General features: G+C 39.0%; 1 protein-coding gene across 2 annotated transcripts; it reads right to left on the minus strand.

The window, feature by feature from the left end:
• Positions 1-3737: 3737 nt before the first annotated feature.
• Positions 3738-15782, minus strand: NUCKS1 (nuclear casein kinase and cyclin dependent kinase substrate 1). 2 transcript variants are annotated; one of them, XM_085044200.1, is made up of 8 exons: positions 15470-15782; positions 10233-10282; positions 9215-9320; positions 8048-8103; positions 7606-7758; positions 7206-7358; positions 6600-6746; positions 3738-5982 (listed from the first exon to the last, which is right to left on the minus strand). In XM_085044200.1, exons 1-8 carry the CDS (start codon positions 15484-15486, stop codon positions 5783-5785), a joined length of 882 nt encoding a protein of 293 aa, XP_084900326.1. In that variant the 5' UTR covers positions 15487-15782; the 3' UTR covers positions 3738-5782. The 2 variants fall into 2 exon arrangements, with proteins under 2 accessions (XP_084900326.1, XP_084900325.1); XM_085044199.1 differs by having other exon boundaries at positions 6600-6749; positions 15470-15781.
• Positions 15783-25894: the final 10112 nt, after the last annotated feature.

A 25894-nucleotide genomic window follows, 5' to 3' on the forward strand; every position in this document is an offset into this window, starting at 1 on the left:
GGAAGAGCTTGGGAAAAGCTCAGGTTGGGATTTTTTTTTCTGAATTATTGGATTTTCCCCCTTCAGGTAATGATGGGAAGGTCACACCTGGGAAAATCTGACTTCCCCTCCTCAGAGAATTCCAAGGAATTCATCCCAAAACTCTCAGAGACTCTGAAATTTGAACACATTTTACCTCTAACTCCAACCAACCACAGGATGATCCCTCCGAAGAGCAGAAAAATCACACCAAGCCGCGTCTATGGGTTATAAAAGCCCTTTTATAAAGCCATTTTTAAACAAAACCAAAAAGTTTACAAAAGAAAATAAAAGATACAGAAGAATGAGTTGCTTAATATATTCCAAAAAGGAGAAAAAAAAAAAATAAAAGAGGGGGACACAATTCCAACATGCTGAACAATAAAGGGTTCATTTTCTCCTCGTGGTTCAGTTTTGTTTTTTTTTTTTTTTAATACAAAATACAAGCGAAGGATACACATACTTAAAACAGAGCTCAGGAGCAGGTATGCAGTCCTGGGAACCCTTTTTTTTCAATAAAAGCAAAGCAGGGTTTTTTGTTATTTTATTTTTTTTTTTTTTTGTGTTTTTCTTTCTTTGCAGGTACATACAGAGACTCGGAATATGTGAAATTAAGTAGCACAAAAAAGACCATCAACACGATTCTACCAATGAATGTTGCAGCTATTAAATTCCACGAACATGGTCAACAGTCATGTTCACTTCAACCCCTTTTTTTGTTTTTTTAATTAAAAAAAAAAAAGTGTGTTCTGGGTTTTTTTTTTTTTTTAAATTTTAAATAAAGCATTAATGTTACATTCAGACTTAAACTCCTAGTACCATGCTAGATCTCAGCGTTGTCAAGAGTTCCCAACCCCACCGGGCTGTTTGCAGCTGCCCCTTGTTTCTGTTTGCTTTGAAAATTAAAAAAAAAAAATTATTAAAATTAAAAAGGATTAAGGGGGAAAAAGAGGGGGGAAACTGCAAAGAGCCTGATTTTTCCCAAAAAGCTCACCGGGGGGGGGTTGCAAATAACTCCAGACAAAAAAAAATATTCATTGCATACCAGAAAATGCTGCTTTTTTTTGCCTGAGGAGTTTTTCCTCCTCCACCTCCACGCTGCTCGCTCAGGGTTTGCTGTGACACGATGGCAAACGAACGAAAAAAACAACAAAAAAAAAAAAATTACGTAGCTCTTATTTACAATTTTTTTTTTTCTGCAGGTAGGGGAAGGAGGAGGAGGAGGAGGAGGGGAAAGAAATTTAAAAAAAAAAAAAAGAAAAAAAGAAATGAAACGTGGAGAACACGAAGGGAATGGGGTGGCAAACACTCCCGTGCCTCACTCACACCTTTGCTCTCACACACCACAGAATTTTGGGGGTTTTTTTACACACACTGAAGTCTGGCTTAAGCTGATTTCTGAGGATCTCCATCCCACCCCGCTCCCCCACCCTCCCAAAATATATATATAAAAAAACCCTCTCTCTAGCCCCAACTATACAAAGCGTATGCACACTGGTGGTTGCAGTCACACTGAGCATGCTGTGGGGGGCAAACGAGTCGGGGCCACCAGTGGTCACAGGGCTGGACTTCACACAGAGCTCTGGGCTGGGAGAAAAATCCACTCAGGACATTCCAGTGCCACTCAGCTGCTGGAGTGGGAGGTGTGGGATGATTTTGGGGGGAGAGAGCTGAGGGCTCTCCCTGCTCTGGTGGGGTGAGGAAAAAAAAAATGCCGAAAATTCCTCCTGGAGAGCCAGGATGGAGTGTTAGTGTTGCTTGTGTTGCGTTAGGATTTGGATTTCAGCTTCCCAAAACTGGGGGGATTAGTCCAAGTTGAGGGGAAATGTTCTATTTGATCATTTACACACAGAATTAGAATTTCCACGTAGAGATGTGACACAATTCCCCCCCAAAACTAACACATCCTAAATGCCAGCAACTCTCATTTTCTGCTATTTAATCCCTTGAAAACATCCACCTGCTCCAATTCCACCTCCTGCCTCCCTCCCTCCCCCCCCAAAAAAAGGATGAATGTCCACTTCTCCATCAAATACTCCACTCACCGATCAGTTCATAGCTTTTTAGGATCTGTTATAAAAATAAACACTTCACAAACAAGTTACAGAAAGCGAAGCACCGGTTTTCTACAGCTCAAAAAAGCTTCCAGCATGTTACAGTTTGCTTCCCTCCCTTCTCTCTCTCTCTCCTGTGGCTGTTGTACCTTTGGGACTGTCAGCAGTGGAGGGAATTAAAAAAATTAAGAGGAAAAAGGACAGAAAAAAGGGGGAAAAAAAGGAAATAAAACAGGAATTTCTGATTTTTTGCAGTGGTTTCTCACCTGTGCTGGCTCAGGTGGGGAACCCAAGATTTTCTCCTCTCACTCTGCTGCCCTGAGGAAATTCAAACTGATTTAAAATCTTCCTCAGCTGCCCCATTTCTCAGCCATGCCCATTCCTTCTCTTGCTGACCCCACTGAAAGTGAACCAAAGCACTTTGAGCACAAAATCCCAGCTGGAATTGTCAATTTTGGATCGATTTGGGGAAATTCAAGGCAGGGTTGGATGTGGTGGAGTGGATTTAGGAGGAGACAGGATGGAAGTTCTGAGCTCAGGTTTGAACAGGACTGACTGAATTTGGGAATAAATCCATTTACCTCACTGCAAAGGCTCCAAAATGACAGCTGGGTGGCAGAAAAATCTTTTCTTTCTCCTGTGAATGAAACTTTCTTTGCTCCATAAAAAATAAAAATCTCTTCATGCTCCTAAAGAAAGGCATTTTCCCAGCTTTCCTTCCAGGTTTAATACAAATTAATTCCAAAGGACATTGAAAAAAGGTGAAGTTTGCTGCCCCTGCTGAAAAATGCTGTGTGCTAAAAAATAAATTCAGAATAATAAAAATATCAACCTCGACCATTTTCTTCTGTCTGTAAAACTAGAAACTGCTGTAATTCTAACAGAGGAGCCAAGAGACCGTCAGGGTTTAGTGTTTGCACAAATCAGCAGAAGAGATTTAGGAAAAAAAGTTCCAAAATCCCCAAAATAGAGGATTTTTTACAGTGTTTGGGTTGTGACACGCTCAGAGGCATCAGGCAGCTTCCAACACGCGGGAAATGAAGGTGTGAGAAAGCAGAAGTTTTGGAAAATGAAAGGCCAAACTTGCCAGGCATGGAACAACCCAAAAGCTGAACTGAGAACAGGAAAGGATTTTTTTTTTTTCACAGCCTTAACTTCTCTTAACCGTATTAGGAATAAAAAAAAATAAACCAAAAATATATTTTAGGTGAGATTTACAAAATTGAGTCTCCAGAAAACATCTGGTCTGGCAGGTGAAGAAGCAAATCACCTGGAATTATCCTTGTACACCTGAATTCCAAAAAAAACCCCAAAAAGAGTAGCTTCAAGCACAGTCTGGAGTGCAGGAGAACAGCTCTGTGAACCAGACATTTGCAGAAATGTTTTGCTACCTTGAATAATTTTTATTTTTCAAATGTGGCCATTGATTTTTTCCCCTATTACCCAAGAAGCAGAGGGAATGCAAGAAGCTCTGCTCTCCCAGAAATCCAGCAGGTGGGAAGAGGAGAGGAGTTACATTCACTTCTTTTTCAAGATTGAGATTTCACTGCTGCCTGAAGCTGTTCAGGGAAAAAAAACCCCAAAAAAACAAAAAAACCCAAAAAAACCCAAAAAACCCCAAAAAAACCACAAAAAAATCAACCCACTTAGTAAAAAAAAAATAGATTTTTACAATGAAACAACATCATCTTTATTGTAACGGCAACAGTAGTTCCATGAGAGTAAAAGAACGTTAGAGAACTTCAATTTTTATAAGCCAAGGTAAAGAAAGGAATTGACCAGCCTCCATAAAATCCAGGGCTAGGAATCACACCAGCCAATCCCTCAGCTGCTGCAGGAATGAATATTCCATTCCTCACCTGAGGCTCCACCCTGTGCTCAGCATCCTCAGCCAAGTGTCCTTCCTGATCAGATTTAGTGTATCACAACTAAGAGCTCTCTACAAAAAATCCCAGAGCAGGATTAAAGACCTGGTGGCCACTTGCACCAGAAAATCCAACTGGTTAGCTGCCTTATGGTACCTTTGAGAGGCTGGTTACAGAATGGGTAGTTCTGTGACAAAAAACAACAAAAAAAACCTCAAAAAGAAGGATGCAAAGCTTGTCAGCTGGAAGGGAAGTGTGAGCAATGGACAGAAGCACAGAGGGTTGAAGGGAAAATAAACAGGAAGGAAAAGGGCAAGTCCAGTTTTTAGGATCTCCACCAACAAACATGGCAGCAACCTCTGCCTCAGGGGTTTGAAAACCAAAGCTTGTGGAGTTTATTGGAAGTTAAAAAAAGAAATTAAAAAACAAAGATATGGCTGCTCGGATAAAACCATGAAAATGCCACGAAAATGCCACCACACACACTTCAGTGTCCTGCTTGGAGAGGGAAATCCTGATTTTCTCACTCCAGCTCCATGCTCCACTGCTGCTCCCCCTGCAGCACCCCCAGCTCGGGGAGCTTCACCAGCGGGGGAGGGAGCAGATCCCATGGGAAATAGGGGGGCAAATCCCATGGGAAACAGGGGGGAAAACCCCAAAAAACGGGAGCAGATCCCAGAATTGGCCCCGTGGTGCTGCTCAGTGCTCACTCTGCCCCTCTGCAGACACCCCCAGGGATCCCTGCAGCTTGCTGAGGGCAGCAGGAGGAAGAGAAACACCAAAGCACAACTCGTGGGATCTAAACTGACCAGAGCACTGCAGGAATCCTTTGCTTCACACTCCCAAAAGGACATCCCTCGCCCCAAAAAGCTGAAGAATTTCGTTTTTACATTAGCTGTTGGTTTGTTTTTTCTTTTTTTTTTTCCTTGGAAAAAACTAGAAACACATTTTCCACCATACCAAATGGAAAGCAGTTTTCAAAATGGTTTGTAATTTCTCTTTCCCTGCTCTGCCCATCTACAGAAGAAATAAAAGGAAGGTTAATGGATGGGGGAAGGCTGTAGGTTGAATATCTGAATTTGTCTAGAACAGGCTGCAATTTGCCTAGAGCAGAACAGTTTTCTATCCAGCAGAGACAAAAGCTCTCCCATCCCAACTGGAGGGTCTTTTTTAAAATCAAAGACACTGGACCATCTCCATTTTCTTGATTGCTTTCCATGAAAAACCTGCCTGAATCCAAGAAACACAGGATTCCTCCCTGTGCTTCATCTTCCTCCACTGGAATCACATCAACTACATTTTTTTTTTTGCTCAGAGTGAACTCGTCTCAAAAAAGTCTGTTAAAGCAGAGGTTCATTATTTTTCCATGTTATTTCCAAATACAGAAGAAACAGTTTTGAAAACAACTCTTACCAGCAACTGGGAAAAATCTATTCTACTTAAGGATTTGTAAGTATGGTTTCCACAGATCAGTCTCAAACCTTATTGCTTCACAACTGCAGTATCCCTTGGAAAAAAAAAATAAAATAAAAATAAAAATAAAACAGATTGAATGGTCTGTTATCATTTGTCTCAAATGGCTTTTCAGATTTGGCAGGGGAGGGAGAACGGAATGGCCAACAGAGAACATTGACTTCCAAATATTACTGGAGAAGGGTTTCCTCTTGTTAAAAAAGGATACACTGTATTAAACAGCTGAAAGGAAAGACAGCATTCAAAGCCCATGAGTCAAGCCACAGCCAAAACCGTGTTCTACCCCTAAGTATGTTTTCTTTTCCTTTTTCTTTTTTTTTTTTTTTTCTCTCTTTTTTTTTTTTTAAACAAAGATTTTCCTCAACTGCCATTTTAATCTTCACCAGAGGGTGCTTCATCTTCAGATCCCTCATCCCCTGACTTCTCCGGTGGAGGGCTGGCTGATTTTTTCTTTTCTGGGGGGCTTTCAGGCTCTTCATCCTCTTCTTTTGGGGATGGGGTTTTTTCTTTTGTTGCCTTGGAAGCTGTGGGGCGACCTGCCTTCCCTTTGCCTTTCACTGGGCTGGGGGTCACTGGAAAAAGAGAAACTTTGTAAAACTTGGCAGCAGCAAAGGCAGAAAAACTCACACTGCGTTAACAAATTTGGGATTTCAAAGTCATTTCATTTGGCTCTGACCATTCCCAGTGTTTTCTGCACTCACAATTAGCAGAGCTGGAGAGAAAATTAAGATTTAATTGCGAGTTCTGGCTAATTGCTGGACATGAGATCACAGATGCACACAGCTCTTGTCACAGCAGAACACACATGGTTGTTATCACTTTCTACTTCCTGCAGAAATGCATGTGGTTTTCCTTTGGTTCACATTTCCCCACCCTGAAAATATCACCAAGTCCCAAGCAAAGCCACAAATGGTGGTTATTATTTGGCTACAAGACACAGAGAGAATGCAGCACCTCAGCAGGGAAGGTTTGGAATATTATTTAGGTTTTACCATCAATACATGGACACCAATTCTACCCCTACAACAAGAATTAAAGCCAGTTTATTATTCCACACTGCTGCTTTAAATGATGGAATTTTGGCCCTTCAACATTGATATTTGTGACCCCAAGATTTCCACCAAGTCCTCTGCAGCACAAAAAGAAAACCTGAGTTTTAAACTGAATAATTTATTCTGCATAGACTCACCTGTAGCCTTTAGCCTGGGCTTGGGCATTTTCTTTTCTTTCCTCTCTGGCTTGGATTTCTTGGAGACCTTCTTGTTTTTCTTTTTTGAACTGCCATAGTCACTGTCATCGTCATCCTCCATGAGGAAGTCTTCATCGCTTCCTGAATCTGCTGGAAGCGTAAGGAAATTTCAGTTTTTTTGGGGAAAAGGAGGGAAAGAGAGGAGAAAATACAGCTGAGATCTGAAAACTGAGCACAGGCTCTTGTGGGCTGCTGGGATACAAAATGGGTTTTTACATCAGCAGTGCTTCAGGACTAGAGGGACAGCAAAAAGCAGCTAAAAGCATTGAGAACTTCACAATTATTCACAATTTCAGTAGCCCAATTATCCTTTAGGGCTGCTTGCAAAGAAATAGATCTTTGTAAAACAGACAGATTTTTGTAAAACACACACAGAATCTTTGCTGTAATTTTGAACCACAAATTCTAGATATTCAAAACCTAAGCTGGACAGAACCATGATAAAAATGAAGTTACTAAGGAGCACAATTTACACCTTCAGTGTCACAGCCAAAAAGCAAACTTTTTCCAAACTTTTCCCCATTTTTTCCAATCCCATGTACTCACTGTCCTGGAACTGTGCCTCATCATCCTCCTGCTCTTCCTCCTCACTCCCCACATCATCCATGAGCATCTCCCTCTGTTTGGAGGCTGCTTTGCTCGCCGCCTGCCGCTGCTGGCGAACGTTTTTGTGATCTTCCTTCTCATCCTCGCTGTCCTCTGCGGCAAAAAACCCCAAATTGTGGTGAGGAAAGAGCACAGAGCACCTCCCTCCAGGCAGAACGTGGGCAAAACTGGGCATTCAAGGGGGTAAGACACTCACTGAGGACAATTTAACCTCATAAACATCTTTTTTAGTCACCCAGCAAAGGCCCTCTGCAATATTTTTCACTCTGCAATACTTTTCACTCTGCAGTATTTTTCACTTTATAACCTCTTTTTTTCCCTTCTTTTTTTTGTTTTTTACCTGCAGGCCTCTTCCTGGATTTGGAGGCTGCTCTCTTGTTCTTGTCTGGCTTAGCTTTCTTTCCTTTTTTGCTTTTCTGAGAGCTCTCGTAGTCGCTGTCAGCTTTGCCATCGTCAGCTCCCACGTCATCATCTTCACTGCCAAAGTCTTCATCTGCAAGGAAAAGGAACCAGGATGGAGATTCTCGTGGCATTTTGGATAAAAACTACAGGGGAAGGATCAGCAGATCTAGCTAGTTGGGAAGGAAAACTTTTAGAGCATCAGCACGTTACACAAAAAGCACATTATGCCAAACTAGGGGGGGGAAAAGCAGCAGAGGCAGCATCCAGTTTAAAATAAATCAGAATTATTTCTTTTCTCTCTCAAATCCTCCTCCTGCAACCCTCACAGGTGTGAAGAGACAATCTGGAAGAGATACAATCAGTGCAATGTAATCAGTTACCTGCTGAGTGTGAATCATCTTTCTTAGTCTTCACATCTTTGTCTTCTGAATCCTCACTGCAAATCAGAGAAAGGTAAAGTCTGACTGCTGTCTTAACTTTGATTTCAGCCACTGTTGTGTGGAAAATAATTTTTTAAAGGGCAAACTGATGTCTAGGTTGAGAATTCTCACTTTTCCTGGACACACTTCAGGATTACTCAGCTGTCTGTGTAGTTATCATGGTTGGGAAGAGAAATGTTCAAATAGTGAATCACAGATAAACTTAAAGCAGGCAGGAAATAATCAGATTGAGGTGAACCATGCACTTCACTCTCAAACCAACCCACAGTCCACATGGCTTCCATTTTAGGTACAATATTGATGGTTTATAGGCAGGGAAAAACTGAAATAAAGGTTTGTTCTGAATAGATTTATAATCTTTATGGCATTATGGACTCCATTCTGTGCATGTTGCTGTACAGCTCTGAACTGGCACATGTCTGGTTTCTCAAATTATTTGACGGTTTGATTGATTTGGAGAATAAAAGACAACTTGGGGTTATAGAATAAGAATCAGCTGGCAGAGCCTCCATCCCTGAAGCTGCTATCTGTTATGAAAACAAAAAAAATTACTAAAAGGGTCTCATGGCAATCATCTGGGGACCACAGGTACTGTGAAATGGAAAACTCTACAGGAAAATTCAGTTTTCAGTAGGGCAGCACTGGAATAACTCAGTTACCAACCCATCTGTGTTCATGGATGATCCAAAACAAGAAGCAAAGCCCCACAGAACTGCCAGATGTCCCCAAAGTGCCACCAATGCCACCTGTGGGATGCTGAGATGCTGCAGAACACGGGGAAGGAGCTGCACTGACTCACCTGAGAGCTGCAGCAGCTGCCCATCTCTGTCCCTGGATCCCACTCCCTGCCAGCTCTCTGCCTCTGGAGCAGTTTGCATGATGAAGCACTGCTGACAAGTGTTTCACACATGATTTCTCTGTCTCCTCACATCAGAAAAAAGCCACCTCAGTGTCTCAGCTGGTCATGCCAGCCCTGACTGAGAGCTCCCCATCTCACTCTCAACAGTTGAATTCCACTTGCAGTCATTCCCCCTCCTGGGAGATGCTGCTCCTCACACCCAGGACAAGGTTTGGAGGTGTTCCTGGCAGATGAAATGCTGTTTTTACCTGTCCTCCTGAGAATTCTTCCCAGATCTCCTCTTGTTTTTAGCCTCTCGGGGAGACGAGCGGATTTTCTTGGATGGGGGACCTGAATCTCTTCCATAATCTTCATCTGCACAGGACAGGATCAAATGGGTTTGAATCAAAATCCAACTCCCCAGTAAACTTCAACTGATCCATAAAAATCACCAACTTTGATGGAAGCAAAGTTGAAATCAGTGATTTTACCTTTGCTTCTGCCAACAGCACAATGAAAATGCTGAGTACAGTCAAGTCTGACCCAGGGAAACATGAAAAGCCTCACAAGAGGATCTCAATTTACATTTAGTTCTTATTTAACCTGTTAAAAATTAACTCCCATATATATTTCTGTATGATTCCTATGATGGGAAAACTGTGTGATTATATAGGAGTTTACAGCATAATTCTTACACAATACCACATTCAATGAATAACAGCACTGCAATATAGAATTAATATTTCACATTAATTATCAGTGCAACCTGATTTAGCATTGAGTGTATCTTCCAAGAATTCAAAATATATTCCTGAAATGTTTTGTTAATTCACAGATTCTGGGTTTTTTGTAATGTGATCCAGAAATGTTTAAATTCACAGAGATTATATATTTCTTAGATACAATTCCCCTCAAATGCCTGATAATGTGGGTTCAACTGGAGCCATAAAATAAATGGAAAACATATTTTCCTGCAGCAAAAAAAGTGGCATCAAGGAGCCTCAGCCACAGAACATAACATAGAGCAAGGAAGGCATTGCTGCCAACAGCCTCGAGGCACTACAACAATACAAGCATTAAATAATAAGATTTCTATCACCATTGTTTGTTTAATACAAAACATATGGCAATCATTACATTTTCAAATAGTTATTAACAGTTCAGGCTGTGAAGAACAGAAACTCCTCGGAATCTGAGCTGAAGATGTGACTAGAAGCACAACAATTAATATGTGGGGCAGTAATGAGCTGCTCTAGCCCAAGAAAATGAAGAAATAAATTAATTTACCAGCATCATCTGATTCCTGAAACTGGGAGTAATCGACCACCTTCCTGTTCCTGTGAAAAAGCAGGAGGAAAAATGTGAATTGGATTTTGCAGCAATCACCACATGAACTCACTTTCCCAGCACATGGATCCTTCCTTCTCCTCCTTCCCATCTCCTCTCTCAGCACAGCTGTGCCAATTCCCACTCAGCTCCCAAAACTGAGCTGCAGTCATTAATTAATTGTCATTAACGTCCTGCACTGCTGGTAAAAACCTGTTTGGCTGAAAGACACCCCCAAAGCCACCACTGAAATCCATTTTAGTTGCCCTCCTGAACAAGCACATCTAATTCATGGCTTACAGAATGATGAAGGAGCAGAATTGTTTTATTCCAACCCAGCAGCAAACCTCTTAATTAAAAGCCCAAAAATGAACCCAATCCCTCAGAAAACACCCCCAAAAAACCCAAACAGGCATTGGATCTGTCCAGGTTGAATCCAATCCAAGCTCTGGAGCACATGTGAGTGGAACAAACTACAACAGCACTGTGCACTGCTCATTCCCTCCCAGTCAGAGCATGGTAAAATACCAGTTTAGGAGAGAATTATTGGTAATTATTGATTTACATTCCTATTCCAACAAGGAGCTTTCCTAAGATTGCCTCCTGACTCATCTCACAAGTGAAAACATTCATTTTACTCTGATAAGCATCTGAAGAATAATCAAGTTACTATGTCAGATATCTGATTTCATGTATCAGGTATTGGGGGTTTTCCTACAAAAGCATAAACAGGGTGGAATAAGCAGAATTTCCACCTATAAACAACAGTCTGAGACATCAGCAATCTAGCAAACAAGATGGAAATGGCAGCTTTTCCACGCTGCTTCCTTCAGACACATTAAATCAGGTGCTGGGAATGTAACAGTGTCAGCTCCAGCATGAACAACAACATTGTCCCTGTGGCAAACATCCTTTAACAAAAACACTGTCCCTGTGGAAATCATCCTCTCCCCAAGCACTGTGTTCTCAGGCAGAAAACACACCCTGCTCAGCTCTCCTCACGGACAGGAGCTGTGATATTTGTATTAAAAAATATTAAAAAAATCACAGTTTGAGGAGAAAGCAAAATAGAACCCTTGCACTACCTTCTCTTGCAGGACAAGGAGAAGGGTGGAGTAAAGAAGGAATATCTGCACGGAGATCACTGAAGATAAAAAGCTGCAGCTCTTCCCAAGAGGGCCAGAGAAGCTCCCAGGGCCAGAAACACCCAACCTCCTCGTGCACCTGCCCTTGCCCTCGCTTCGTGCTCATCATTCCCCTCTTTTAGAGCAGCCCAGTTTTATTTAGAACTGTCAGCAGCGCTGCTGTGCATTAATAACCACTGCTTTGCCAAGGGACACTGCAGTGTTTACTACACCAGGGTGATCAAAACACTCTGGGCAAGTTCACTGGAGTGAAGAGCCAGGAAAAGAGAGTGCTGCTGGTCAATGAAGAGCCAGGAGATATTCGGATAAGACACAAAAATCATCTGTTTATTAAATCCACTTCGAGCGTAAAAAGACAAGCTGGGATGGGTATTGTTCAGTCTGGTTTAAAATCTGCACTGAAATTTGAAGAGAACCTCCTTGCTAGTTCAGATGAACAATCAAGTGTGCATGTGAAAAGTTCAGAAAGAAACCTAACAGCAAAAAATTTTTAATACCAGCTGTCAGTCCAGTATTTTTGGAATAAACAGCAACTCATCAACACGTTACAATGGGAGCACTCAGCAAAGTAATTCTCCTGTAATTTAACTCCAGCTCAGAAACGCACAGCAATTCCTGCAACCTGCACTTGATGCCTGCCAAGCTGCAATTTTGAAAGCATGAAAAGCAACATCAACACGTCAAAGGATCGCTAAAGGATCACTAAATGCCTATAAAACTGAGCAAGGATGGTGTGGCAGTGCAAATAAATATTTAATTTAGTCCCTCAACCCTCAGCCTTTGTAAATCAACAGATCAGCAGGTAGAAAACTTTGGGGTTTTTTGAGAGAATACTCAGATCCCCAGATGTTTTGTACAGGCAGTAAAACCCACAGATGGAGTCCAAAATTTTAAAAAATTCCACGACATATACTCCTGAAAAGCAATGCTAAAAGAAATCTTCAAAAATCCACTCAGTGAAGAGGAATATTTCGGTCAAATGACAACCAGCAGAAGCAAAAGCCACCAAAGGCAAGGAGATTCAATGGTACTGAGATTTTCTATGGTTTTTTCAGCAGTTTTTAACCAACAGAATAAAAAAAATTCAGCATTTGTGCTCCCAGCTCCAGCCCTTCCCTCACCCTCAGGGCAGCTCTGGCTCAGGTTCCACTTTTTGGTTCTCATTCCAGCTGGTAAAGGTGATCCCTTTGAGGAAATTTTATCAATGAATATTGCCATAAAAAGCACATTTTGGTGCCTCTTCTAGAGCTAGAAAATCAAAATTCCAGCCAGGAGTGTTTCTGGCAGGGAGTTTCAGAGCTGTGCAAAGCAAAGCTGCAGGGCTTGATTTGGGCTTTCCATGAACATCACAGCATCACTCCATTTTATAAAGTGGAATTAATTCATTAATCCCCAAGGAACTGTTGCTTTCCTGCAATCCCATGGAAGCTTTTTCAGAATCACAATATTTATATTTCACATTGCCCAGGTACAACATTAGCAACAAGTTGTATTTAACAGATAAACGTATTTTTTTCCCTTAAAAGTAAAATTTCACAGTTGCACTGCAGTGCCAACCCCAAACTGGGACTCAAATCCAGGCAAATGAAGGATGTGAAGCCATGAAGCACTGAGATCAATTCATAACTGGCTTTAAGCTTAAAATGAATGACCAAAAAAAGCCCCTGGGATTTCCACAACATCTCAATTTGCAAAGCCTGCAGGAGAGGAGCAGCAAGTGGAAGTGACCAGCGAGAAAAAGCAGAAAAAAGGCTCCACCAGAAATCAAAATTCTGACTTCAAACACATCAACTGTTGCTGTATACATATAAAAAATAATGGTTTCAATTATTTTATTTCATTTTATCATATCCCTACAAGCAGCTCCAGCTCTCCTTGCAGTCCTTCAGCAGAATTCCCCACGAGATGCAGAAATTCCATCATTTCAGGCTCCTTTATTTTTTATTCTCTGCCTTTTTCTCCCAGCAGTGCAAACGCCATCATTACCCAGCCAGGAGCAATGGAACTGTGCAGGGAGCACTTGGCTCTCAGTGCCAACCACACGGAGCCTGTAAATACCACGATTTTATTACTACTTCATTTGGAGTAACTCACTTCAGCAGCCACACTCAGCCTCAAGTCCATTTTCTCCAACAAGTGGAGGAAAAATTAGGGATACACGATGGGTTTTTATGAAGTTCACTGCTTTAGGTGCACAAATATTCACCAGCAGACAGCAGCAATTAATTCAAAGAACTAGAGGAAAACTTTTCCACCACCAAGTTCACTCACCAGGCTTTCATATTACCAACAACAAACTAAAACAGGCAGAAAAAATACCCAAAAAACCTCATTCCAGCATTAATTTATTAATGGATTTAACTCTATTTGGCAGAGTTAATAGTTAACAGAGCAATATAATGTAGCAGCCGCTGAGTGTTTACCTTTTTTCCCCTGGAATGGTTATTAAATCCAGGGAGATAAAGAGCTGCTGCATCTCTCCTGGCACGTGCCAAGAGGTTCTGTGCTCCTAACAACCTGCTGGACTTTGGTGCTTTATTTTTCCTGCCAGCCCAGGGGGAGACCAGGCAGACCTTTCCCAACACTGCAGGACTGGAAAAAGGCGTTTTATTTTAATTATTTGGTTTTTTTTTTAAACCCTTGCGAAAATGCTTAATTCCAGCAAGTTCAGAGGCTCTACTTTTAGAGACACCATGTTGCCTGGGGCAAATCTCCGGGGTTGGCAGGTGAATGACCAACACTGAATTGTCCCCCCAGGGCAGTAGAGTCTCATCACCACTAATTTGGCAATCTCACCCATCACTGAGCCACTCCCCTACTCAGCAAAGCAGTCCTGAGTTCCATTTGTTTTTTAAACTCTGCCTGTTGGAGATACGACTCGAATACAAAGGCTGTCACCTCTAAATGTACGTATTTATCATAGCCACGATTAATTTGTACTTATTAGTTAAAATGCTACATCCACACCCCGGACCAGGCTCACTGAGAATAAAAGTACAACCAGCACGACTTGGGAATGAAGGAATTCCAAAGCGTTGGAAGAACACCGTGGGAAACCTCACACCTCTTCTGGGAAGGCAACTTAAATCACGAGGACAACTTAATTCACCTCTTGGTAAAGCTTTGAGACACAAAGAGATCACAGAACATCCTGAGCTGGAAAGGACTTGCAAGGACCATCCAGTCCAACTCCTAGCCGTGCACAGACACCCCAAAATCCCTGGGAATGTTGTCCAAACACTCCTGGAACACTAATACTCAAGGATCATCCAGTCCACCTCCTGGCTCTGCACGGACACCCCAAAATCCCTGGGAATGTTGCCCAAACCCTCCTGGAGCTCTGGCAGCCTTAAGGCCATGCCCTTTCCCTGGGGAAGATCCTTCTGGACGAAGAACCTTCCCCAAATATACACCCTGACCCAGCTCCAGCCCTCCCCTCGGGCAGCGCGCTGCAAACCCCAGCCGAGCCCACCCAGCAATCCACCGAGGCCAGACCCACCTCGGGCACACAGAGCCCGGCAGAGGAAAAGGAGGGGGAAAGCAAGCAGCAGCAGGAAGCCGAGGCCGGAGAGCCGAGCGGGCGGAGCAGGGCGTGTGTCAGGCAGCTCTCCGAGGGGGCGGCTCCCGGCGGCTCCTCCCCTACGCGTGGTTCCCCATGCACAGCCCCCGTGCCCCGGACCCTGGCCGGATGGCACCGCGTCCCCTCCCCCGGCAGCGCGCCGCGCTCGGCCGCTCGGCCGGGACGAGGCCCGCGGGGCCCGCTGGGCTGCGGGGAGAGCGGCGGCCGCGCCGCGCCAAGTGGGTCAGGGCGGCGGAGAGAAAGGCGCTTCGCCCCGTTAGCAAATGTGGGACAGCGGCCGCGGGGCAGCCCCGCCACGCCTCAGGGCACGGGGCGAGCGGCGCGGCGGGCGAGGCGGTGTTTGCCGCGGTGGCCGCGCGGAGTTAGCGGCGGGAAAACAAGGGGAAATAGAGGAGAAACGGGCCCGGCCTGAGCGCGGCCTGCGCGGGGAGGAGCGGCCCGGGGAGCGGCGGGAGCGGCGAAGCGGGACTCACCTGACGGGCCGCGACATGCTGCCGGCGCTTCGGGCCGCGCCGCGCTGGCCGCGGAGGCAACGGGGACGCTGAGGCCGCCGGCGCCGCTGAGGCCGCCCGGAGCGAGCGGGAGCGCTGGGCCCAGCGCCTCAGGCCGCGCCTGCGGAGCCGCCGCTCCCCCCGTCAGGCGCCGCCGCCGCCCCCGCTGCCGCTCCCCGCCGCCGCTGCCGGCCGCGCTCCCGGTGTGGCTCCCCGCTCCCGGCCGCGGCCCCGGTGTCGGTGGCGGTCCCGCTCCCGCCGCTCCCCCCCGCAAAATGGTCGCGCTCGCCCCGCCGAGAGGATGCGAGCGGGGGGGGCGGTACCGCCGACCCCGCCGGACACGCCCCCCTCGCCCGCCGATTGGCCGCCGGCCGCGAGAGCTCGCGTCCCATTGGCTCGTTCGAACCATCACGGCGCGCAGGGCCCGCCCACTGTCCCCGCGGGGAGGGCGGGCAGCGCGCCCCGCACGCGGCGGAGCGCCTGCGGCAGATTCGCCACAAGCTCCCGGTGCTGCCGCCGCTCCGCCGCGCCTCGTTCCGCCCCTCCCTCCCCGCTAGCCGAGTCCCTCCATCACCGGAACCCCGCTGGAATTTTTTCCCGTTTCTCCGGCATTTTTCCGAGGCGCGGCGAGGCCTTAAGGCCCGATCCGCAGATTCGCCGCGCGGGCCCGGCGCGGTTTTGGAGGGAAAACGGCGGCCCCGGAGAGCGAGCGGTGACATTAATTATCGTCGTGAAAATAATCCAAAAACTGCTCTGCGCGCCAGATTTGGAGCAGATTTTGATTGGATTTGGAGCAGATTTTGATGTCACCGCCGCCACTTTCCCCTGGGCTAGCCAGCATGAAGGACATGCACAATGTGTGCAAAGTCCAATGGAGATTTGGGATTTTTGTTTTGCGTTTTAAACTCCCCAGAAATGCCAAATGACTCGTTTTGGGGATTAAAAAGGATGTTTGAAGCGTGGAAAAATTAAAAGTGTTCCACGGTCGTTAAAATGGCAGCAAGTCACTTTTGCTTTGCGTTGGGGTGTTTAGAGGCTCATCCCTCCATTTCAGTAAAAATAGCAATTAAAAACCTATTTGTACTTCTAATTATATATACATTTATATATATAATTATATATACATTTATGGATATATTTATATTTTTTACATATATATTTTTATATATTTTTATATTTTTAAAATATATTTATATGTATTTTTATCTATTTTAATATATTTATATATTTTATATATTTATATTTATGTATATGTATATGTTATTTATATTTGTATTTATATTTATATTTATATTTATATTTATATATACATTTATGTACATATTTATATATTTTTACATATATATTTATATATTTTTATATATATTTTTATATTTTTATTATATATTTTAATATTTTTTAATATATTTATATTTATGTATATTTGTATTTGTATTTATATTTATATTTGTATTTATATTTATATTTATATTTATATATACTTTTATGTACATATTTATATATTTTACATATATATTTATATATTTTTAATATATATTTTTATATTTTTATATATTTATATTTATATTTATATTTATATTTGTGTATACATATATTTGTATGTATATTTATATTTATATTTACATTTACATTTATATTTTTATATATATTTTTATATATTGGGCTCACTAAGAAGACTAGTTGGACAACACAAACCTGCTCAGATTTATAGGAATAATTCCAATTATAGGACAATTTAAGTTCATTTCATTCCCTACTTGAGCACCATCACAATTCCCATGAAATTCCACTCATTTCCCTTTTTCCACTCAGAAACATCCAAACAACCCTGAAATAAAAATCACCAACAACCCCAAAATACTCTGAATTCAGGAAGCCGCGAGGAGGAAAATCCCAAAACCACATCAGGGAATTCTTCCTTCTCTCCTCACCTGAAAAAATCGCATTAAACGCAGCCGAGGTGAGTCAGAGCTGCAGGAATTCGGCGGGTTCGGGTCCTGAGGGGAGCTCAAAAAATGGGAAATAATTCAGGTTGGTTGAGGGGAAAAGTGATCGTTTGGGGTTGGGTTGGGTTTGGGGGTTTTGGGGGGTTTTTTGGGGTTTTTGGGAGTTTTTTTGGGGTTTTTTGAGAGGGTTTTGGGGGTTTTTTGGGAGTTTTTTTTGGGTTTTGGGAGTTTTTTTAGGGAAGGGGTTGGGTTTTTTGGGAGTTTTTTGGGGGTTTTGGGGTTTTTTGGAGGTTTTTTGGGGTTTTGGGGTTTTTGGGGTTTTTGGGGTTGTTTGGGGGTTTTGGGATTTTGGGGTTTGGGGTTTTGAGGGTTTTGGGGGTTTTGGGGGTTTTGGGGTTTTGGGTTTTGGGTTTTGGGATTTTGAGGTTTTTGGGGTTTTGGGGGTTTTGGGGGTTTTTTTGGGGGGTTTCTTGGCAGTTTTTTGGGGTTTTTTGGGAAGTTTTTGGGGTTTTTTGGAGGTTTTTGGGAGTTTTTTGGGGTTTTGTGGGAGTTTTTTGGGGGTTTTTTGGAGGTTTTTGGGAGTTTTTTCGGAGGTTTTTTTGGGGGGTTTCTTGGCAGTTTTTTGGGGTTTTTTGGGAAGTTTTTGGGGTTTTTTGGAGGTTTTTGGGAGTTTTTTGGGGTTTTTTTGGGAGTTTTTTGGGGTTTTTTGGGGGGGTTGGGTTTTTGGGAGTTTTTTGGAGGTTTTGAGGTTTTGGGAGTTTTGGGGTTTTTGGCGGGGATTTTGGGGGTTTTTGGGGACTTTTTGGAGGTTTTTTGGGTTTTTTGGGGGTTTTTTGGGGTGTTTTGGGGTTTTTTGTTGTTGTTGTTGGGTATTTTATGAGTGTATTTGGGATTTTTTTAGGGTTTTTTTTCCTTTACATTTAGGGGGTTTTTTGTGTTGTTTTTAGGTTTGTTTTGGAGGTTTTTTTGGTGTATTTGGGATTTTTTGGGGGTTTTTTTTCCTTCGCATTTGTTTTTTTTGTTTGTTTTGTTTTGGTTTTTGGGTTGGTTGGTCTTTTGTTTTTTGATTTTTTTTTTTTTAATTTGATTTGGATTTGGATTTGGTTTTGATTTGTTTTTTGGGTTGGGGTTTTCTTCATTTTGTTTTTTTTTTAATTTGGTTTGGTTTTTGCTTTGTTTTGTTTTTTGGGGGTTTTAGGTTTTTTGTTTTTTGGGGTTTTTTTAATTTGATTTGGATTTTCCTCTGTTTTGTTTTGTTTCTTGGGGTTTTGGGTTGGTTGCATTTTTGGGTTTTGGGGTTTTTTTGTTTGGTTTTTTAAAAAAATTTTTGAGTTTTTATTTTTTTTTAATTTGGTTTGTTTTTTGGCTTTATTTTGTTCCATTTTTTGGATTTTTGGGTTGGATTTTTTTTCAATATTTTTTTAAATTTGGGGGTTTTTTTGGCTTTATTTTGTTCCATTTTTGGATTTTTGGGTTGGATTTTTTTAATATTTTTTTAATTTGGGTTTTTTTTGGCTTTGCTTTGTTTTATTTTTGATTTTGGGTTGGATTTTTTTAATATTTTTAATTTGGGGTTTTTTTGGCTTTATTTTGTTTCATTTTAATTAAATAAATAATAATAAATAAATAATTTAAATAAATATAATTTTAATATCATTTCTAAGATATGATTCATTATAATATCTAATTAATATCGATTTCCAATAGCTGATGATAGGAGAATTTGAGTTCAAATCCACAGAAATCCATAGAAATATAATTATAATTAACAATTCTAGGACAATTTGAGCTCCAGCGGAATTCCTGTGGAATTTTGGTCATTTTTTCTGCTCAAAACTCAGGAAAATCCAGAAAAATAATGGAATCAAAACCTCCTTGGAGCATCTTTTTGTCCCAAAACATGAAGAATTCAGGAAAAAGTGCAAAAACCACATTTTTTTCTGGGAATTTTGGATGAAAAATCACAACAAGGTGACTCAGAAATGCACAAGATTTCCATATTTCTATCCCAAAAAACCACAAAAATTGAGGATATTTCAGTGAAAAAAACCTCATTTATTTTGCTGGCACTGCAGAGCAGTTCTCACCGTGATTTTTGTATATTTTTATGATTTTTATCCCCAAAATTCCCATTTTTTAGGAGCGTTGAGACACCAAAACAACAACCAGCAGCTGAGAAAAGTCCATTTTTTATTGCAACGATGCAGCAGTGAGTGATGGAAATGCATAAAAAATCTCTTTTTAATCCACTTTTTCCTCTTTACATAAACAAAATACTGCAGTTTTACAATAACCAGGAGTTTGTCTCTAAAATATTTCTGTGAAACAGCAAGAAAATGTTAAAAAAAAGCTAAATTTTGATTTTTTTTTGGACTTATTTCTAGCCTGTTTTCGAATTTTTTTTAGTAAAATCCTCCAGCTGGTCCTGCAGCCAAAAATACACAAAATATTCCTTAAAATTCATGGAGTTTGGAGCCCCAGGGCCAAAAATTCAACCCAAAAATTCAATTTTCAGGAGGAAAAAAAACAAGGAGGAAAGAGGAAAGGAGGGAAAAAATAATTCCTTCATTTCCCAAAATTCCCAATTTTATTGTTGCCACGAGTGAAGCAGAATAAAGAAGAATTTGATTCATTTTTTTTAAATATTCAGGTTTTTTTTTCCCACCTGCAGGAATAAGATTTAATTTAAATTATCACATTTTTTTTTCCCACCTGCAGGAAAAAGAATTAAATTCAATTATCACATTTTTTTTTTCCACCTGCAGGAATAAAACTTAATTTAAATTAACATTTTTTTCCCACCTGCAGGAAAAAGAATTAATTTAAATTATCACTTTTTTTTCCCACTTGTATGAATAAAACTTAATTGAAATTATCACTTTTTTTTCCCACCTGCATGAAAAAAAATTAATTGAAATTATCACATTTTTCCCACCTGCAGGAACAAGACAATTTAATTTAATTTTTTTTTTTTTTTTTTTGCTTTTCCCCTTTCTAGTTGTTCCAACCCCCAGAATTATTTCAGAATTATTTCCAAATTATTTCAGAATTATTTCAGAATTATTATTTCAGAATTATTATTTCAGAATTATTATTTCAGAATTATTTCAGGATTATTTCAGAATTATTATTTCAGAATTATTATTTCAGAATTATTTCAGGATTATTTCAGAATTATCTCAGAATTATTTCAGAATTGTTTCCGAATTATTTCAGAATTTATTTCAGAAATATTTCAGGATTATTTCAGGATTATTCCAGAATTATTCCAGAATTATTTCCGAATTATTTTCACAATTATTTCAGAATTATTTCAGAATTATTTCCGAATTATTTTCAGAATTATTTTCCGAATTATCTCAGAATTATTTCTGAATTATTTCTGAATTATTTCAGAATTATTATTTCAGAATTATTTCAGAATTATTTCCAAATTATTTTCAGAATTATTTCCAAATTATTTCAGAATTATTTCAGAATTATTTCAGAATTTATTTCAGAAATATTTCCAAATTATTTCAGGATTATTTCAGAATTATTTCCGAATTATTTTCATAATTATTTCAGAATTATTCCAGAATTATTTCAGAATTATTTCTGAATTATTTCACAATTATTTCCGAATTATTTTCAGAATTTATTTCAGAAATATTTCAGAATTATTTCCGAATTATTTCAGAATTATTATTTCAGAATTATTCCAGAATTATTCCAGAATTATTTCAGAATTATTTTCAGAATTATTTCCGAATTATTTCCAAATTATTTCAGAATTATTGCAGAATTATTCCAGGATTATTCCAGAATTATTTCTGAATTCTTTCAGGCACAACCTCTGGCTGCAGCTTTTGAATTCTGAATTTTACAGAACTCAACCCAAGGGAGGTTTGTTGGCTTTTTTAGCTTTTTTTGGGCTTTTTTAGCTTTTTTTTGGCTTTTTTCGCAGCCCAAGGAAATCGTTTTCCTGTCTGGTTGAGTTTCACACCAAACTGGAGCAACGGATTTTTCCAGGTGTGCAGCTTGTGGTTCTTTTTGGGGCTTTTTGGGGTTTTTTTGACATTTTTTTGACATTTTTTTGACATTTCACAGATGTCAACCAACAGTAAATGTGGGAAACAAACTCCCTAAGGTACAAATGGGGATTGGAAACCACAGAAATGCTGGAAAATAGATTAAAAATTTTATTTTTTTGGGTTTGGATGGATTTTTAGAGGAACAAACAGGGAGTGCAAACCATAGAAATGCTGGAAAATAAATTAAAATACTTTTTTTTTTGAGTTTTTATGGATTTTTAGAGGAACAAACAGGGACTGGAAACCACAGAAATGCTGGAAAATGGATTAAAAATTTTATATTTTTGGGTTTTGATGGATTTTTAGAGGCACAAAAAGGGATTGCAAGCCACAGAAATGCTGTAAAATGGATTAAAAATTTTATTTTTTTGGGGTTTTGATGGATTTTTAGAGGAACAATGGGACTGGAAACTACAGAAGTGCTATAAAATAAATAAATAAAAAAATTTTGGGGGGTTTTGATGGATTTTTCGAGGCACAAACAGGGAATTTACACAGAAATGCTGTAAAATAAATTAAAAAAAAATTTGGGGGGTTTTGATGGATTTTTAGAGGCACAAAGTGGGACTGGAAACCACAGAAATGCTGTAAAATAGATTAAAAAATTTATTTTTAGTTTTTTGATGGATTTTTAGAGGCACAATGGGAACTGCAAACCACAGAAATTCTGTAAAATAAATATTAAAAAATTTTTTTTTGGTTTTTAATGGACTTTTAGAGGCACAAACGGGGACTGCAAACCACAGAAATGCTGCAAAATGGATTAAAAAATTATTAAATTATTAAAAAATCCCCAGCAATTCCTGCCTCAGATTATCCAGACAAACACCAGGCTGCTCCTGAATCCCTGCAATTCTCCAAAACTCGATTTTTGGAGCAGCCTGGGCTAGTGGAAGTGTCCCTGCCAGGCACTGGGGATCCCTAAGCTCCTTACAACCCAAACCATCCCATGGTTCTGCAATTAAACGGGACAGGAATGGGGAATTTGCACTGGAAATTGAATTTACGCTGCAAAAAATTGAATTTTCGCTGCAAAAAAATGAATTTTCGCTGCAAATAGTTGAATTTTCACTGGAAAAAATTGAATTTTTTCCCTGCAAATTGAATTTTCCCCGGAAAAAGTTGAATTTTCACTGGAAATTGAATTTTCACTGGAAAAAGTTGAATTTTCACTGCAAATAATTGAATTTTCCCTGCAAATAATTGAATTTTTGCTGGAAAAAGTTGAATTTTCACTGCAAAAATTGAATTTTTACTGCAAATAATTAGTTGAATTTTCACTGGAAAAAGTTGAATTTTTGCTGCAAATAATTGAATTTTTTCCCTGCAAATTGAATTTTCACTGGAAAAAGTTGAATTTTCACTGGAAATTGAATTTTTCCTGCAAATAGTTGAATTTTCGCTGCAAATAGTTGAATTTTCGCTGCAAATAGTTGAATTTTCGCTGGAAAAAGTTGAATTTTCACTGGAAAAAGTTGAATTTTCACTGGAAATTGAATTTTTCCTGCAAATAGTTGAATTTTCGCTGCAAATAGTTGAATTTTCGCTGCAAATAGTTGAATTTTCACTGGAAAAAGTTGAATTTTCACTGGAAAAAGTTGAATTTTCACTGGAAAAAGTTGAATTTTCCCTGCAAAAATTGAATTTTCACTGCAAATTGTTGAATTTTCACTGCAAATAGTTGAATTTTCACTGCAAATAGTTGAATTTTCACTGCCAATAATTAGTTGAATTTTCCCTGGAAAAAGTTGAATTTTCACTGCAAATAGTTGAATTTTCCCTGCAAATAATTAGTTGAATTTTCCCTGCAAATAATTAGTTGAATTTTCCCTGGAAAAAGTTGAATTTTCACTGCAAAAAGTTGAATTTTCACTGCAAATAATTGAATTTTCACTGCAAATAATTAGTTGAATTTTCCCTGCAAATTGTTGAATTTTCCCTGCAAATTGTTGAATTTTCCCTGCAAATTGTTGAATTTTCACTGCAAATTGAATTTTCACTGGAAAAAGTTGAATTTTCCCTGGAAAAAGTTGAATTTTCACTGGAAAAAGTTGAATTTTCCATCACCTCTTTGCTGAACCTCTTTAAAAGTACAACACAGAAAAATCAATATATAACTCCTGAACCTTCCTGGGTTTTTTTGATAAAAAATCAAGTTAATTTTAAATCCTTTAAAAATCCACATTCTACAAAAAACCAGGAATATTTACAGCATTAAAACACATTTTTCCTCTATTTTTTTTTTTAAGATAACAAAGTAAAATCCAGCAAGGCATTTCCATTTTGCTGCCAATCAGTTCTCTCTGTTTTTACAGCAAATCCAGTGGCAGAAATTAAAAAAAAACCCTTAAAAGGCTTTTTTTAATCCCCTCCAACCCCAAAATTGGCAATATTTATAGGACAGAACCCCAACCCAGCTTTAATTCAGTTTTAATCCAAACTGGAGCACAACGAATTCTAAATTTCTTAACCTTCACTGTTGATTTTTCAATTCCTTTCAGCTCCAGAGAGGGAAAATTCAGATTTTTTTTGTGTTTAGTGGAAGTGATGAGTTCCTGTTTTAGCAATTCCTCTCTCTAAGACAGGCAGGAGGAATCATTTCCCAGAGCAATATGTATTTATCTATATAAATATTTATATATTTTATCTATAGAAATATATTTTTATATATAAATATATATTTATATATAAATATATCTATGAATAAATATATATTTTATATATAAATATATATATTTTTATATATAAATATATCTTTTATATATATAAATATATATTTTTTATATATAAATATATCTTTTAATATATAAATATATATATTTTTATATATAAATATATCTTTTAATATATAAATATATATATTTTTATATATAAATATATCTATTTAATATATAAATATATATATTTTTATATATAAATATATCTATTTAATATATAAATATATATATTTTTATATATAAATATATCTATTTAATATATAAATATATATATTTTTATATATAAATATATCTATTTAATATATAAATATATATATTTTTATATATAAATATATCTATTTAATATATAAATATATATATTTTTATATATAAATATATCTATTTAATATATAAATATATATATTTTTATATATAAATATATCTATTTAATATATAAATATATATATTTTTATATATAAATATATCTATTTATATCTATATATAAAAATATTTTTATATATAAATATATCTATATCTATATATAAAAATATTTTTATATATTTATATATATTTTTATATATTTTTATATGCTTTTATATATAAATATTTACATATATTTATATATAAATATTTACATATATTTATATATAAATATTTATATAGATTTATAATTATGGGATAATTTGGATTCATTTCATTTCCAGCAATCCCAATCCAGCAGGAACCACAACAGAGCAATTTCCAGCCCTGATTTCCACTTAAACCACTCCAGGAAAGGAAAAAAAAAAACCAAATTATTAAAAGCCATTTGCTGAAATCCCAACCTAAATCCCATTCTGTCCCATCCCAGCACCATGCAACAGCAAATCCCATTAAATCCCCAAAAATTCCAGCCCTGAACTGGGAATTTCCTATCAATTCTCCTCCACTTGCAGCAGGTTTTTTTTGACCAAAAATTTTGACCAAAGTTTTTTTTTTTGACCAAAAATTCTTTTTTTTGGACCAAAAATTCTTTTTGTTTTTGACCAAAAATTCTTTTTGTTTTTGACCAAAAATTCTTTTTGTTTTTGACCAAAAATTCTTTTTGTTTTTGACCAAAAATTCTTTTTGTTTTTGACCAAAAATTCTTTTTGTTTGGACCAAAACTTCTTTTTTTTTTGACCAAAAATTCGGGGGTTTTTGACCAAAAATTCTTTTTTTTTGACCAAAAATTCATTTTTTAGGACCAGAAATTCATTTTTTTGGACGAATATTTAGGACATGAGAGGCAAAGCAGGCAGTGAAGGGAAATGGGGATTTTTTTCCTTCCTTTCCTTTTGTCCCACAAACTCTCCTCCTCCTCCTGCCCCACTAAAAGCAGCAGGGGAGGCTTTTTTTTCCCCCAATTTTTTTAGGGTTGTTTCCCACCCTAAATTCCCTGCTGGCTGCAATTCAGCAGCAGTTGCCAAAGCTGTTTGGGGTGGGAAAAAAAAAGGGGGAAAAAAGGGTTGTTGTTGGGGCAAACAATGGGGTTTACAACCTCCTCCTGCCCTATAAAGCTGGAGGATCCCAAAAACAGGGGGGAGGAAGAGCAATTTGGAGGCAATTTGGGAATTTTCCTGGCTGGAATTTGGGGTTTCTCCAGGGGAGGGAGGGTTGGGATGCTCCAGGTCCCAAATTTCACCCCAAAACTTCCTAAAGCTGGCTTGGTGA

This window comes from Lichenostomus cassidix, unplaced genomic scaffold (genome assembly GCF_008360975.1).
Source record: "Lichenostomus cassidix isolate B80296 unplaced genomic scaffold, HeHo_3.0 unassigened_scaffold_chr26, whole genome shotgun sequence".
NCBI lineage: Eukaryota > Metazoa > Chordata > Aves > Passeriformes > Meliphagidae > Lichenostomus > Lichenostomus cassidix.

Coding starts and splice junctions, on each gene's coding strand:
- NUCKS1 (XM_085044199.1), bottom strand. Junction 7,759..8,047: donor AGATGATTCACACTCAGCAG/GTAACTGATTAC, acceptor TTTTCCTTGCAG/ATGAAGACTTTGGCAGTGAA. Junction 7,359..7,605: donor ATCCAGGAAGAGGCCTGCAG/GTAAAAAACAAA, acceptor TTTTTGCCGCAG/AGGACAGCGAGGATGAGAAG.